Genomic DNA, 16,138 nt, shown 5'->3' with positions numbered 1-16,138 from the left:
AAGGACACACTAAGTATGATCCCCAATTAGAGGTAATGAATATCAGCTGCCTCCAATTGGGAACCATACACACACACCAACATAGAAATATAATACCTAGAAACCCCCCTAGTCACGACCTGACCTAAAACACCATGGAAAACCCAGAGGGCTCTCTATGGTCAGGGCGTGACAGTACCCCCCCAAAAGGTGCGGACTCCGACCGCAAAACCTGAAACTAGATGGGGAGGGTTAGGGTGGGCAACTAGCGTCGGTGGCGGCTCCAGTGCGGGACGTAGCACCCTCTCAGATCGCGGATCCGGCCATGGAGCCGGGCTGAACGCTGTGCCTGGACTGGGCACCGGCGTAGGGAAAGCCTCCTGCCATGGCACCGGCGCAGGAAGCCCCCAGGTTCGTGGACCGTAGCTGGAAGCTCTGGGCCGTGGACCGTAGCTGGAGTCTCCAGGCCATGGACCGTCGCTGGAGTCTCCGGGCTGTCGCTGGAAGCTCCGGGCCATGGACTGTCTCTGGAAGCTCTGGGCAGTGGACCGTCGCTGGAGTCTACGGGCCGTGGACCATCGCTGGAGTCTCCGGGTCACTGGAGGCCCAGTGTGTGCAGTCGGCACAGGATGCACCAGACTGATGACATGCTCCTCAGGGCAAGTGCGGATAGCTGGCACAGGACGTACTGGGCTGGGAAGGCGCACTGGAGTACTGATGCATGGAGCCGGCACAGGTTTCACCGGACTGATGACACGCTCTTCAGGGCGAGTGCGAGGAGCCGGCACAGGACATACCGTACTGGGAAGGCGCACTGGAGGCCTGGTGCATGGAGCCGGCACAGGTTGCACAGGACTGATAACACGCTCCTCAAACGCCTGCGCTGCAGCATACTCCTAGCCAACATCTTTCTCCGATATCCCTCCTCAAACTTCTCCATCGACTCCCAGACGGTCCCTGGCTCTCTCCTCGGCTCGGCCGACCTCCCCTTGTGCCCCCCCAAAACAATCTTGGGGTTGCCCTTGGGCTGTTTGTGGCCACGGACCCCGGTGTTGACTCCCACCAAGGAAGGGTCTCGCATCCACCTAGTATCTCTTCCCATGACCAACTCTCCTTCACCTCCTGGGCACCCTGCTTGGTCCTGACTTGGTAGGATATACTGTCACGACCATCGTATGAATAATTGGACCAAGGCGCAGCGTGAGTAGAGTTCCACATTTTAATGATAGTGACACTTCCAAAACAACAAAGATATAACGATCATGAAATACGTCGTGCACATAGGCACTCATACAAAATAATATCCCACATAGCAGGTGGGAAAAAGGACACACTAAGTATGATCCCCAATTAGAGGTAACGAATATCAGCTGCCTCTAAATGGGAACCATACACACACACCAACATAGAAATATAATACCTAGAAACCCCCCTAGTCACGACATGATCTAAAACATCATGCAGAACCCAGAGGGCTCTCTATGGTCAGGGCGTGACAAGAATTGCAGCAAACGTGCTTTAAAACTGCAATATTTTCTCTAAACCCCATGACAAAATGTGTAGAATTGCAGGAAATTAACAACAAAAAAACGGTCTCTCCATTGTCAAGAGTGGATCCACTAAAATGTTTTGCTGTTATGGCCCCCAAAACATGTGACTGCATATGTGGGTAGAAGACATACGAGCCACTGCGAACCCTCATGAGGATTTAAGATGTTTAGTGCTCCCCACCCCCATGAAAGTTGCCCATCCCTGCTCTACAACAGTAAATCCATTTTTTGGACTTAACTTACTTACCACTTTTTCCATGTGATTTCCTCCTTCACAGACTCCATGAAACAATGACTTCTTCCTTAATATTTGGTCAAATTATACATTTTGTGTAGGCCTATGGTTTCCTAGAAACAAGGGGGGTCAACATACTACCCCTTTGGCTCAATTTACCCCAATCTACATGTTTTCATTGATAAATCAGACCCAAACTATATTTATCAGCTCCTGAAGGAGAACCACAACCCGCCTGGAAAACGTCCTCCGTTCACCATTTATGGGAACAACGCCTTATTTGCTGTATGACTTGGAGGTGTTGGAACTGGGCCATGATAGTTGTTAAAAGAAAGCACACTGGAAGATGTGATCACATTTCTGTGGAGGTGTGGGCAGAATGTTTTAATCTTTTGCAGGGACTTTTTAATTCAAAAATATGCTTGCCGCAATAGCGAGTGCCAAACACTGGATGCGCATTCTGCAAGATTGTTTGTTTATTGAACAATTTAAAAAATAAATGCTGCTTACAGTCCCCACTTCTATACAAAATGTGAATTGTTGTTCAATATTTGGTTTATCAATTCATGATTGTTTCTATTTCCTGCCTTGGTATAGAGCCCCACAGTGAAGGTTTCATAATACCCATAAAGCAAAGTGGTCAAACAGGGAAATGGTTCCAATCGTTTTTACACCATTCATTTTTCCCATAGGGGATTTTATAAACACTTAAAATCAAGGCTGTGTTTCTATAAAAACCACCTTGTCCTAGAGAGATTTACACGGTTATCAAAACCTCACGCCAGGGTCAGCCTACACAACACACAGCCCTTATTTGAAGCATTTCTAAAATCCGCTATGGGAAAAATGACTGGTAGAAAAAGGTTTGGAACCATTTCCTTGTTTGACCGCTAGGTTATATGGGTATTATGACTCATACTGTGGTACTCTAAAGGCTCTGAAATTAAAACTGATATGATTTTAATCTCCAATCGCAATACTGAGGCCTACCTATATGCTTGCAATACAGTTGATCAACCACTAGAAGATGTGCGTAGGCTAGATGTAATGAGTGCCAACTGTATTTGTGTAATAACCAGCAATTATATATTTATATTGAAAGCCATGCAGCTGTAGCGAATGCTTCCCATATTGACTCTGAACACAATCATTGAAAGGTTTGCCCCAGTCATCTGTACTCTGAAAAACCAACAACATTTATGATTGTAATTCTCCAATTTCTTTTTTCCTGTAATAAACATCTATGCTCATCCTTTAGATGATTGGGGACACTGCCCTGTGTAGGGTGCCGTCTTTTGTATGGGACGTTAAACGGGTGTCCTGACTCTCTGAGGTCATTAAAAGATCCCATGGCACTTATGGCACCGGTATCCTGGCTAAATTCCCAATCTGGCCCTCAAACCATCACTGTCACCTAATAATCCCCAGTTTACAATTGGCTCATTCATCCCCCTCCTCTCCCCTGTAACTATTCCCCAGGTTGTGGCTGCAAATGAGAATGTGTTCCGAGTCAACTTACCTGGTAAAATAAAATAAATTAAAAACTAGGAATTCAATTAGTTTTCCTTCGATGGAATCATAGAGGTCCTTACAACTCAGAACTAGCATTACAGATTTGTATTTTTTTATTTTACTAGGCAAGACAGTTAAAGAAGAAATTCTTATTTTACAATGACTGCCTAACCCGGCCAAGCCCTCCCCTACCCCGGCCAAGCCCTCCCCTACCCCGGACAATGCTGGGCCAATTGTGCGCGGCCCTATGGGACTCCCGGTCACGGACGGTTATAATACAGCCCAGGATCGAACCAGGGTCTGTAGTGACGCAAGTTAGGTCTCTATCAACAGAGCCACATTTTCATTATTATAAAAATCTAATAAATCTCCACCATATAGAAGCTATACCCCTCTTACCCCCCTCAGTCAGGATTATGACAGGATTATTGCCTTTATGGGGCAGAGACTATCACAGACTGTGTATTTTATAGCACAAGCACAAATAAGACCATAATCCTTTAAATATCCACCTGATTTAGAATTGTTTCTTGAAAACTTGACATGCAAAACATTTTGGGACTGAAGCAAGTGGACTAATGAAAAAATGTGCGTCACATCATTTTTGAGCGGATTTTTCCTTTAATGGCAATCGTTCCGTCTTATGTTTTTGTACTGAAGCAATTCGAAATCAGGTTGATATTTCAAGGACAATTTTTTTTTTATATGTGCCTAGTTTTCCCTGTTAGGTTTGTGCTGAAAGACACAGTTCGTGATTGTCTCTGCCTCATAAAGGCAATAATCCTGTCAGGCAATCACAACCTTTGACTGAGAGGAAGTCAGGTGCTTGATTTCAACAACCTTGACAATCTGTTCCCAGCGGCGCTTTTAGACTTCATTCAAATAATGTCGTTAATTATGGATCCTCTCATATGGGACCGTCCCCCTACCAGCCCCGACACTTCCTACTCATCTGTCCAATAGACACACCTCAAGCCAACATTTATGGCCACCTTGAGAAACGAGGCGCCTGTCATAGACAATCGTTCAAAGTGACAGCAGTCTGTTTTCTGAAACAAGTCACTGCGGTAGCATGTGGGTGTCCATTATTTATTGTAACGTCAGGCAGAGTACCTGCATCTTTCCCTACGCCACCTCTCCTCCGCACTGATCTTCTCATGATTCACGTCTACCCCTCTCCATTGCTTCACTAGTTCTCCCTTCACTAGTTCTCCCTTCTTCCTTTCATTCCCCCTCTCTTCATCAATGAGGACGTCTCCCCTTCTGCCTCCCTGTTTCCCAAAAGTCTGACTGGGACATGTGATTGTGTCACAAACCTATAACAGATAGAAAGATGAAGACTCTTTCTGGAACTGGAAGCATCTTTATTGCCCTAGAATCGTCCTGAGAATGGTAGTAGTAGTGTACATCTCATCTGAACATGGGTTACAACTCAGTTGGCGCTGAACTTTATATACAGAATACATACATTTACACCCCCTTCACACAGTATTGCTGGATCACACTTTATGATATACTTTGTCACAAAAATATACAGATTATTCCGCACAGTTGGAGCAAATAAAAATACAGTTGTCCGTAATGTACGGGGAGTTTAAAAGCTGTTTTCACATTCCTAGCGATTTAGTTTCCATTAATTTGACCATTTGTGATTTTCCAAGATTTCTACTTTCTGAAACGGAAACACAGAGACACGTTTGAAATACCACCACCAGATGTTCATCATAAGAAAGAAAGGTGCTTTGCACAGTGTGTAATCTACAACTCAATGCATGGTTCAATGTCATCAAGTACTGTACATCACGTTATTATATCGCCTTAGATGCTATGGTATAGTACAGGTATCAGTGCCATGAGTGAAGTAGTGAAGCTAGTACAAAACGTTTTATTTACTTATTAAAACAAAATGACTTAATCTTTAGAAAATGATCTGTATTTATTCCTTTAATATTCTTCGTTAATGCCACACTGGTAAATAAAAAACGAAAAAACAAAATAATCAAGCCAACAATAAATACATTTTTAGGACTCTATTCAATCAGATCTGCTTTAGCTGACATCTGCGTAGTGGCTGTTTTGATGGTGTTGGAGATGGAACTGCGCTAAGAGCTGTCAAATCCACAAGTGGCTCCGGGCATTATACCTAAATCGGACACTGCCATTGGCTGCACCGAGTCACATTATCTGAAAACCCATGCAGCCTTCTTTACAAGTTCAACACTGGAATGTGAGATGTAATCTATACCTCCATTAGGATGATAGAAACCCTCATTAATTAGTTGAATGATTTTTACATTCGAGCATCATTATTTCTATATAGCTTTCGACACGTTTTCTTTCTGAACTTCTAACGCCAGTGGGTGTGGCTTCGTGACAATGATCGGAAGAGCAGCTGCTCACTGATTTGAGAGTTCCACCTCCGACTCCACCAAAACATCCGCTATGCGGGTGTCTGCTTTCGTGGTTAACTCTTGAGCTGATTGAATATAGGCCTTTTTTCAATATCTCCCCTCACCTTCATAATCATTGGGGCGGCAGGTGGACTAGTGGTTAGGGTGTTGGACAAGTAATCAAAGGGTTGCAAGATCAAATCCCCTGAGCTGACAACGTAAAAATCTGTAATTCTTCCTCTGAACAGGCAGTTAACCCACTGTTCCTAGGCTGTCATCAAAAATAAGAATTTGTTCTTAACTGACTTGCCTAGTTAAATAAAGGTTTAAAAAAAAGAGTTACAGTGACTTAATGAAATCAAGTTCCCTAACTTATTATAGGTGAGTGCCTTACATACGTTATTGTGACCGCTTGCTGCATCCTTTGACTAAGTGTGTCACACCGTTCTTTGGCAAGCCTGTCCACAGTTCATTTGATATAAAAAAGAAAAGTTATTCAAGCACTAAAATGCAAGATGAACAGGCTTAGAGCTGGTTTCACACAAATAATAATCCTAGAGGATCTTCAAGTTTTGGGTGTCTTTCTTCATTTCACTGTTTAGGTTTATATTAAGAACTGCCATCAAAATCCCTCATAAGGCAGTTATCCCTGTCACTAAGGTGATGTCAGTCCTTCCTCCTCTCCTCCTGAGTTTGTAATGGCGAGCAGGGCTGTGTTAGCCTTGTCAAACTCACAACAGTCCCAGAATGGCATAAAGAAGGATTGGACAACAATGACTTATTAATAGAAGAGCATCTGGAACTTCACAAAGGAGCCATTTTGTCTCCGTTCAGGTCCACTCATTGCTGTTCACTCTGTTCTTCCAGCACAATACCACTTCCTGCATTAATCTTGACCTTTATGACATCACTACCCTATTCTTGCTCTATGTGATCCTAGTCCCACGTGGCTGGTCAGGCCCTGGCCTCCAGCAGTTCCAGGAACAGTTTGTGCATGGGCACACGGCCTTCCTGCTTGATGCTGCAGAAGTGCTGCACAGCCCTGGCGGCTGTCTGCCGGAGCAGGGGCAGGGTCATGATGAGCTTGCCTGCCCGCCGAGGGTCCTCCGTGTGCTGGGCACTCTCGTAGTCCTGCAGGGCCCCATGGAGCACATCCTGGAGACTCTGGACTGCCTCCACGTCCTCTATCTGCATGGAGTCTGTGGAGAGAGGGAGCGGGGGAGAGGAGGAGGGGGAGAGAGGGAGCAGGGGAGAGAGGGAGCAGTGGAGAGCAGGGGAGAGAGGGAGCAGTGGAGAGAGGGTGCAGTGGAGAGAGGGAGCAGTGGAGAGAGGGAGCAGTGGAGAGAGGGAGCAGGGGGAGAGAGGGAGCAGTGGAGAGAGGGAGCAGTGGGAGAGAGGGAGCGGGGGAGAGAGGGAGCAGTGGAGAGAGGGAGCAGTGGAGAGAGGGAGCAGTGGAGGGAGCAGTGGAGAGTGGAGGGTGCGGGGGAGAGGGGAGAGAATGAGCAGTGGAGAGAGGGTGCGGGGGAGAGAGGGAGCAGTGAGAGAGGGGCAGAGAGGGAGCAGAGAGAGGGGAGAGAGGGTGCGGGGGAGAGAATGAGCAGTGGAGAGAGGGTGCAGGGGGGGAGAGAGGGAGCAGTGGAGAGAGGGAGCAGTGGAGAGAGGGAGCGGGGAGAGAGAGGGAGAGAGGGGAGAGAGAGGGTGCGGGGGAGAGGGGCAGTGGAGAGAGGGAGCAGTGGAGAGAGGGAGAGAGGGAGCAGTGGAGAGAGGGAGCAGTGGAGAGAGGGTGCGGGGGAGAGAATGAGCAGTGGAGAGAGAGAGCAGTGGAGAGAGGGTGCGGGGAGAGAATGAGCAGTGGAGAGAGGGAGCAGTGGAGAGAGGGGGGAGAGAGGGCGGGGAGAGAGGGAGCAGTGGAGAGAGGGTGAGGGGGAGAGGGCGGGGGGAGAGAATGAGCAGTGGAGAGAGAGAGCAGTGGAGAGAGGGTGCGGGGGAGAGAATGAGCAGTGGAGAGAGGGAGCAGTGGAGAGGGAGCAGGAGAGAGCAGTGGAGAGAGGGAGCAGTGGAGAGAGGGAGCGGGGAGAGAATGAGCAGTGGAGAGAGGGTGCGGGGGAGAGAGGGAGCAGTGGAGAGAGGGAGCAGTGGAGAGAGAGGGGCGGGGAGAGAGGGAGCAGTGGAGAGGGGGAGAGAATGAGCAGTGGAGAGAGGGAGAGGGTAGAGAGAGGGGGGAGAGAGGGAGCAGTGGAGAGAGAGGAGCAGTAGAGAGAGGGAGCAGTAGAGAGAGGGAGCAGTAGAGAGAGGGTGCGGGGGAGAGAGGGAGCAGTGGAGAGAGGGAGCAGTGGAGAGAGGGTGGAGGGGGAGAGAGGGAGCAGTGGAGAGAGGGTGCGGGGGGGAGAGAGGGAGCAGTGGAGAGAGGGAGAGAGCGGGGAGAGAGGGAGCAGTGGAGAGGGAGCAGTGGAGAGAGGGAGCAGTGGAGAGAGGGAGCAGTGGAGAGAGGGAGCAGTGGAGAGAGGGAGCAGTGGAGAGAGAGGGTGCGGGGGAGAGAATGAGCAGTGGAGAGAGAGAGCAGTGGAGAGAGGGTGCGGGGGAGAGAATGAGCAGTGGAGAGAGGGAGCAGTGGGAGAGAGGGTGCGGGGAGAGAGGGAGCAGTGGAGAGAGGGTGCGGGGAGAGAATGAGCAGTGGAGAGAGAGAGCAGTGGAGAGAGGGTGCGGGGGAGAGAATGAGCAGTGGAGAGAGGGTGCGGGGGAGAGAGGGAGCAGTGGAGAGAGGGAGCAGTAGAGAGAGGGAGCAGTAGAGAGAGGGAGCAGTGGAGAGAGAGGGAGAGAGGGGGAGAGAGGGAGCAGTGGAGAGAGGGAGCAGAGGAGAGAGGGAGCAGTGGAGAGAGGGAGCAGTGGAGAGAGGGAGCAGTGGAGAGAGGGAGCAGTGGAGAGAGGGAGCAGTGGAGAGAGGGAGCAGTGGAGAGAGGGTGCAGTGGAGAGAGGGGGGGGAGAGAATGAGCAGTGGAGAGAGAGAGCAGTGGAGAGAGGGTGCGGGGGAGAGAGGGTGCGGGGGAAGAAGTGAGCAGTGGAGAGGGGGGTGAGGGGGGAGAGGGAGAGGGAGCAGTGGAGAGGGAGCAGTAGAGAGAGGGAGCAGTAGAGAGAGGGAGAGGGGGAGAGAATGTGAGCAGGGCGGGGGAGAGAGGGAACAGTGGAGAGAGGGAGCAGTGGAGAGAGGGAGCAGTGGAGAGAGGGAGCAGTGGAGAGAATGAGCAGTGGAGAGAGGGTGCAGTGGAGGGGGAGAGAATGAGCAGTGGAGAGAGGGTGCGGGGGGAGAGAGGGAGCAGTGGAGAGGGAGCAGTAGAGAGAGGGAGCGGGGAGAGAATGGGGGGAGAGAGGGAGCAGGGGGAGAGAGGGAGCAGTGGAGAGAATGAGCAGTGGAGAGAGGGTGCGGGGGAGGAATGGGGGAGAGAATGAGCAGTGGAGAGAGGGAGCAGTGGAGAGAGGGTGCAGGGGGAGAGAATGAGCAGTGGAGAGAGGGTGCGGGGGAGAGAGGGAGCAGTGGAGAGAGGGAGCAGTGGAGAGAGCGAGCAGTAGAGAGAGGGAGCGGGGGAGAGAGGGAGCAGTGGAGAGAGGGAGCAGTGGAGAGAGGGTGCGGGGGGGAGAGGAGAGCAGTGGAGCAGTGAGAGAGGGTGCGGGAGAGAATGAGGTGGAGAGGGGAGAGAGGGAGCAGGAGAGGGGGAGAGAGGGTGCGGGGAGAGAGGGTGGAGAGAGGGGGGGGAGAGAGGGAGCAGGAGAGGAGAGAGGGGAGCAGGGTGGGGAGAGAGGGTGCGGGGGAGGAGGGAGAGAGGGAGCAGTGGAGAGAGGGTGCGGGGGGAGAGAGGAGCAGTGGAGAGAGGGTGCGGGAGAGAGGGGAGCAGTGGGAGAGAGGGAGCAGGGTGCGGGGAGAGAGGGAGCAGTGGAGAGAGGGTGCGGGGGAGAGAATGAGCAGTGGAGAGAGAGAGCAGTGGAGAGAGGGTGCGGGGGAGAGAATGAGCAGTGGGAGAGAGGGAGCAGTGGAGAGAGGGAGCGGGGGAGAGAGGGAGCAGTGGAGAGAGGGTGCGGGGGAGAGAGGTGAGCAGTGGAGAGAGAGGGAGCAGTGGAGAGAGCAGTGGAGAGAGGGTGCGGGGGAGAGAATGAGCAGTGGAGAGAGGGTGCGGGGGAGAGAGGGAGCAGTGGAGAGAGGGAGCAGTAGAGAGAGGGAGCAGTAGAGAGAGGGAGCAGTGGAGAGGGAGAGGGAGGGGGGAGAGAGGGAGCAGTGGAGAGAGGGAGCAGGGTGGAGAGAGGGAGCAGGGAGAGAGGGAGCAGGGGGAGAGAGGGAGCAGTGGAGAGAGGGAGCAGAGGGAGCAGAGAGAGGGAGCGGGGAGAGAGGGAGCAGTGGAGAGAGGGTGCAGGGGGAGAGAATGAGCAGTGGAGAGAGAGAGCAGTGGAGAGAGGGTGCAGTGGAGAGAGGGGGGAGAGAATGAGCAGTGGAGAGAGGGTGCGGGGGAGAGAGGGAGCAGAGCAGTGGGAGAGGGAGCAGTAGAGAGAGGGAGCAGTAGAGAGAGGGAGCGGGGGAGAGAAGGAGCAGGGGAGAGAGGGAACAGTGGAGAGAGGGAGCAGTGGAGAGAGGGAGCAGTGGAGAGAGGGAGCAGTGGAGAGAATGAGCAGTGGAGAGAGAGAGGGTGCGGGGGGGAGAGAATGAGCAGTGGAGAGAGGGTGCGGGGGAGAGAGGGAGCAGTGGAGAGGGAGCAGTAGAGAGAGGGAGCGGGGGGAGAGGGGGAGAGAATGAGCAGTGGGAGAGAGGGAGCAGTGGGAGAGAGGGAGCAGTGGAGAGAATGAGCAGTGGAGAGAGGGTGGGGGGAGAGAATGAGCAGTGGAGAGAGGGAGCAGTGGAGAGAGGGTGCAGGGGGGAGAGAATGAGCAGTGGAGAGAGGGTGCGGGGGGGGAGAGAGAGGGAGGGAGCAGTGGAGAGAGGGAGCAGTGGAGAGAGCGGGGGAGAGTGGAGAGAGAGGGAGCGGGGGAGAGAGGGAGCAGTGGAGAGAGGGAGCAGTGGAGAGAGGGTGCGGGGGAGAGAGAGGGAGCAGTGGAGAGAGGGAGCAGGGGGAGAGAGGGTGCAGTGGAGGGGGAGAGAGGGTGCGGGGGAGAGAGGGAGCAGTGGAGAGAGGGTGCGGGGGGAGAGAATGAGCAGTGGAGAGAGAGAGCAGTGGAGAGAGGGTGCGGGGAGAGAGGGGGGGAGAGAGGGTGCGGGGGAGAGAAGAGCATGAGCAGTGGAGAGAGGGTGCGGGGGAGAGAATGAGTAGTGGAGAGAGGGTGAGGGGGAGAGAGGGAGCAGTGAGAGAGAGGGAGCAGTAGGAGAGAGGGAGCAGTGGAGAGAGGGAGCAGTAGAGAGAGGGAGCGGGGGAGAGAGGGAGCAGTGGAGAGAGGGAGCAGTGGAGAGAGGGTGCGGGGGAGAGAGGGAGCAGTGGAGAGAGGGTGCGGAGGAGAGAATGAGCAGTGGAGAGAGGGAGCAGTGGAGAGAGGGAGCAGTGGAGAGAGGGTGCGGGGGAGAGAATGAGCAGTGGAGAGAGAGAGCAGTGGAGAGAGGGTGCGGGGAGAGAATGAGTAGTGGAGAGAGGGTGCAGGGAGAGGGGGAGAGAGGGAGCAGTGGAGAGAGGGAGCAGAGTGGGAGAGAGGGAGCAGTGGAGAGAGAGAGGGAGAGGGGGGGAGAGAGGAGAGCAGAGGGAGCAGTGGGAGAGGGAGCAGTGGAGAGAGGGTGCGGGGGAGAGAGGGAGCAGTGGAGAGAGGGTGCGGGGGGAGGAGAGAATGAGCAGTGGAGAGAGGGAGCAGTGGAGAGAGGGAGCGGGGGAGAGAGGGGGGGAGAGAGGGAGCAGTGGAGAGGGAGCGGGTAGAGAGAGGGAGCAGTGGAGAGAGAGAGGGAGAGGGGGGAGAGAGGGAACAGTGGAGAGAATGAGCAGTGGAGAGAGGGTGCAGTGGGGGAGAGAGGGAGCAGTGGAGAGAGGGAGCAGTGGAGAGGAGCAGTAGAGAGAGGGGGAGCAGTAGAGAGAGAGGGAGCAGTAGAGAGAGGGAGCGGGGGGAGTGGAGAATGTGCGGGGGAGCAGAGGGAACAGTGGAGAGAGGGAGCAGTGGAGAGAGGAGCAGTGGAGAGAATGAGCAGTGGAGAGGGTGCGGGGGGAGAGAGGGAGCAGTGGAGAGAGGGGGAGCAGAGGGAGGGGGGAGAGCAGGGAGGGGGAGAGAATGAGCAGTGGAGAGGGGGAGAGAGGGAGCAGGGGAGAGGAGGAGCAGGGGAGAGGGGAAGGCAGGTGGATAGGGAGGAACATAGATAGGGCAGGGGAAGGATGATATTGTGAGATGATGTTGGCATATATGCAGATTGAACGCTAGCAAAAGACAAATAGCCATTGGAAAATACATGCCTAACTCAACCTCAATTACACCAACACAGTGAAGTTCCATACCCGAGTTAGCCAGTGAGATTGCCTTGAGGACAACAAACTCCTCCTTGTCAATCCTCATGGCTTTGTATTTCTTCACCAGCTGCAGTATGGTGTTGTTTAGGTCCAGTACACCTGCTAGTTTGGACTGCTCCTCATCCATGATGTAGTCCTCAGCATACACCAGCTTATCCTCTAGGGCCAGCGAGCGAAACACCACACGCAGGATCAGAATCTCCATCCATCCACTCTGCAGTAGACTCATCTGGTCTGCCAGCGAGAGCAAGGGGAAACCTGAAGAAAGGGGGATGGAGGAGAGATGGAGTTTTTAGCTAGGTCTAATTAGGGGGATGGAGGAGAGATGGAGTTTTTAGCTAGGTCTAATTAGGGAGGCCAAAGAGGGGAAGGACAATTTTAAATCGAAAAGATACAACCCAAAAATAAAAACATTGGCATTTGAAAATAGAATTGTGATGGTTTTGGTCAGAATGGCTGGACCCATTGGAATTATTAGACCAAGGTCAACCGAAGGGTCATTGGATGAGGGGTCAGTTAAGGCTAGAGGGGCGGAGGCAGCGTTGTGGAACAGTTGAATAGTGAAAGCCCATAAGTTGTCAATCCAATAAAGACACTCCCTTTGACAAACAGATACACCCCCATGTGAGCATGATTATATCCACTCAATCTGTAGTCTCCACACACACACAATAATTAAAAACCAGAAGATTAGTTTTACAGAATGGAGGGAAAGGAAGAGGAGTAGGAGGGGAAGGCTTTTAATTTTTTTTTACACCATCAGTGATTTTTATCAGGGTCGGGTGCTTTTACAATTGCCATGTGGACGCCTGTGGCTCCCGCTCCTCTCTTATCTCTCCCAGATTGATTGGAACGCTGTCTGCAGACTCTTTCATTGGTTGATAGGGATCAGCATTCCGGTACGGAACGATCATTCAGCAGGGGAGAAGGAGAAGCATTGTGTGAGTCTGTGTGTGTGTCGTTGTCTTTGAGGACACCTCTACATGGACACACACAAGGGGACACATAAAGGAGCATCAGAGACGTCCTCTGTTCCGCAGAGACAAGACAAAGCCGGCAGAGACAAAGAGGTTCTCTTACTTAACACAGAGCAGTTAGTCCATGGGATGTCATTCTCAATGCTGTAGTTAAGGGTTAGGGTATGAGGAGCGCTTGGAACAATGATACAGACGTACAGGCTTCAATTTGAGAGGGTTATCTGGGCTGGAAGGGTTCAGCTGTGCCCCTACAGAAACACAAACATAATAACTTCACAGCCATCTTACAGCAGCCTAAAAAAGGCCAAAGTGTGGTGTGAGAGAGGGTCTTAAGCCAAGCTCATCTCCTCCCAGCATAGCCCTCAGACAGAATCAACGTCAGTCTCCATGACAGGACCAGACAGGGGAAGGGGCGGGGGGGACAGGGTGCTGAGTGGCCGAGCTGGACTAACCTCCCCTAGGGCAGTAGCAAAGACAGCCTGGGCCCCTCTGCCAGGACCACTGGTTCCCCCAGCCATGGGCCGTAGCCTGCCACTCAAACAGAGCTGATGTGACACCACCATTACGGTGCTACCAGGGGTCTAGAGCTGAGACTACTTTCTCTCTCTTTCTGTGTCCCTCATCACTCTGTCCTTATCTACTGTATCTCTCTTCCTCTCTCGCAACATCTCGCTGACTCTATCGCTCTCTCTTGCCTTCTTGCTCATTCGCTATCGGCCTCCCACTCTCTCATCCTCAGTTTCTCTCTCTCGCTCTCTTTCAGTTTCTCTCTCTCCATTATCCCCTCAAGTGGGTCCCTGGTGTGTCTGTGTCGGTGGTTGTTTCCCATGGCTGCCCCACTCCAGACAGACAAACGCTCCACTGGCAAAGGGCTACAAATACACACATCCATGTGACTGACTAGGTTAGACTCCCACTCTGACAGTAAACACTGGTGACAAGCAGAGAAGAAGAGTTTCAAGGCATTCAGGAGGGGAACGCTTTGTTGCTCTTCGTTCTTTCTTTGAGAACGAAGAAAGTGCTGATCAGGAAAAAACACAGACACACACACACCTGCTTAGGCAGCATGTTGTGTAAGCATTACTGGACAAGCGTTAACAAAAACACAGGTGATTCCCTGGTGATGTTTTGGGTGTGAACAGGACATTAACTGCTGATAGAGCCAAAAGACTTTCATCTGAGTGAGAGAGAGAAAAAGCTTGGGGAAAGAGAGCGTGCGAAGGAAGAGATACTGGATATATGTGATCGGATTCAGGATCGGGGACGTTTGACGCCATTTCCTACTTCACAGTAGGGATGTTAATTATATATACAGTACTAGTCAAAACTTTGGACACGCCTACTCATTCCAGCGTTTTTTCTTAATTTATACTTTTTTCTGCAATTTAGAATAATAACATATATGGAATCATGTAGTAAGTGTTAAACAAATCAAAATATATTTGATATTTGAGATTATTCAAAGTAGCCACCCTTTGCCTTGATGACAGCTTTGCACACTCTCGGTGTAACATGTGCGCTGAGAGTCAGGAAGTTCAGGTAGTGAGTGTTTTAATAAATAAACACAACTAAATACAAACAAGAAACACAAACACACAGACATGACACTGGAACAGAAACAATGACGCCTGGGGACGGAACCTAAGGGACTGACATATATAGGGAAGGTAATCGGGGTAGTGACGGAGTCCAGGTGAGTCTGATGACGAGCAGGTGCGCGTAACGATGGTGACAGGTGTGCGCCATAACAAGCAGCCTGGTGACCTAGAGGCCGGAGAGGGAGCACACATGACACTTGACATTCTCTCAACCAGCTTCATAGGGTAGTCACCTGGTATGCATTTCAATTAACAGGTGAGCCTTGTTAAAAGTTAATTTGTGGAATTTCTTTCCTTCTTAATGCGTTTGAGCCAATCAGTTGTGTTGTGACAAGGTAGCTACTTTGAAAAATCTAAAATATATTTTGATTTGTTCAACCCTTTTTTGGTTACTACATGATTCCATATGTGTTATTTCATAGCTTTGATGTTTTCACTATTATTTTACAATGTAGAAAATAGTTTTTTTTAAATAAATAAAACCCTTGAATGTGTAGGTGTCCAATCTTTTGACTGGTCCTGTGTATATATATATATTTTCTGACAAATGTTTTCTTGAAAATGTGAACTTTCATATGCCTGAATTACAAACTTGTGTGGGATCCATAAATGTGAATCAAAATGCTTAGTTAGACCTAGTAAATAGCCTAGTTTAGCCAAGGAGAAAGCACAGAGCTACAGTAAAATCGGGAGAAAGGCAGGATCCATGATTAGCTGAGATAATGGAGGGGGATATTAGACAGACTACTTTCTGGAGGACAATGCCATGCTCACTCATGTGTTTACATGTGAAATCTTAAAAGAGATGAGTGGGGCTATGGCTTAAGAGGGTATGAATGATCCTGAATGGGCGGAAACAAAGAAGGGCTCTCTAGAAAACGTGAAAATCATTCAAGGGCATTTTGTCTCCTACTAGTCTCAAAAGTGGGATAACAAGTTTAGCTCATTGACATTTCCCCCCTCAACTGCAGTGTATGTTATACCATTTTGAAGCTCTGAGTTTGTACTTTTATAAAATGTTACAAAAAAAGGCAATCTTGAAAATTCGACATACATGTAAGTTCACCTTCCTGAATTGAACCACATATGGCCATATCTACCTCCACTGCCATCTACTTGGCTGTCATCTTTTTGGGGAAAGTCATTCGATTTCTAAATGCTTGTGTACCTTGACAAATTATGTAACAGTACTTATGTAAGGAAATTCAACTGGAAAATGAAATATTCCTAAAGTATATTAAAAGGGATCTGACGTTGTTTGGACAACAGAGGCAGGACAGTTAGATAGTTATCGGAGCCTGACCATGGGTGTAGTTGTGGGAGGGGCTAGTTTTCCCAGTTAGCCCAGATCAACAGAGTTGGCCGAAGCCCAAGGGCCTTTCCAAAACACAGAATTACCAAACCGACAGAGAGAGAGCGAGAGAGAGAGACAAATGTAA

General features: G+C 50.6%; 1 protein-coding gene across 2 annotated transcripts in view; it reads right to left on the bottom strand.

Annotated features, from left to right (window-relative positions):
• Window positions 1-4,619: 4,619 nt before the first annotated feature.
• Window positions 4,620-16,138, bottom strand: part of LOC115107838 (estrogen-related receptor gamma-like) — a 47,319-nt gene continuing 35,800 nt past the window's right edge. For both annotated transcript variants that reach the window (XM_065008809.1, XM_065008808.1), the window contains exons 7-8: window positions 12,113-12,382; window positions 4,620-6,865 (exon numbers count right to left, since the gene is read on the bottom strand). In XM_065008809.1, the coding sequence (XP_064864881.1) occupies window positions 6,621-6,865; window positions 12,113-12,382 (515 nt within the window). In that variant the 3' untranslated portion in view covers window positions 4,620-6,620. The remainder of the gene's footprint in view (window positions 6,866-12,112; window positions 12,383-16,138) is intronic.

The sequence above is a fragment of the Oncorhynchus nerka genome, linkage group LG24 (genome assembly GCF_034236695.1).
Source record: "Oncorhynchus nerka isolate Pitt River linkage group LG24, Oner_Uvic_2.0, whole genome shotgun sequence".
Taxonomy (NCBI): Eukaryota; Metazoa; Chordata; class Actinopteri; order Salmoniformes; family Salmonidae; genus Oncorhynchus; species Oncorhynchus nerka.
Note: the sequence above shows the minus strand (reverse complement) of the source record. Positions and strands in the feature narration are given on the sequence as shown.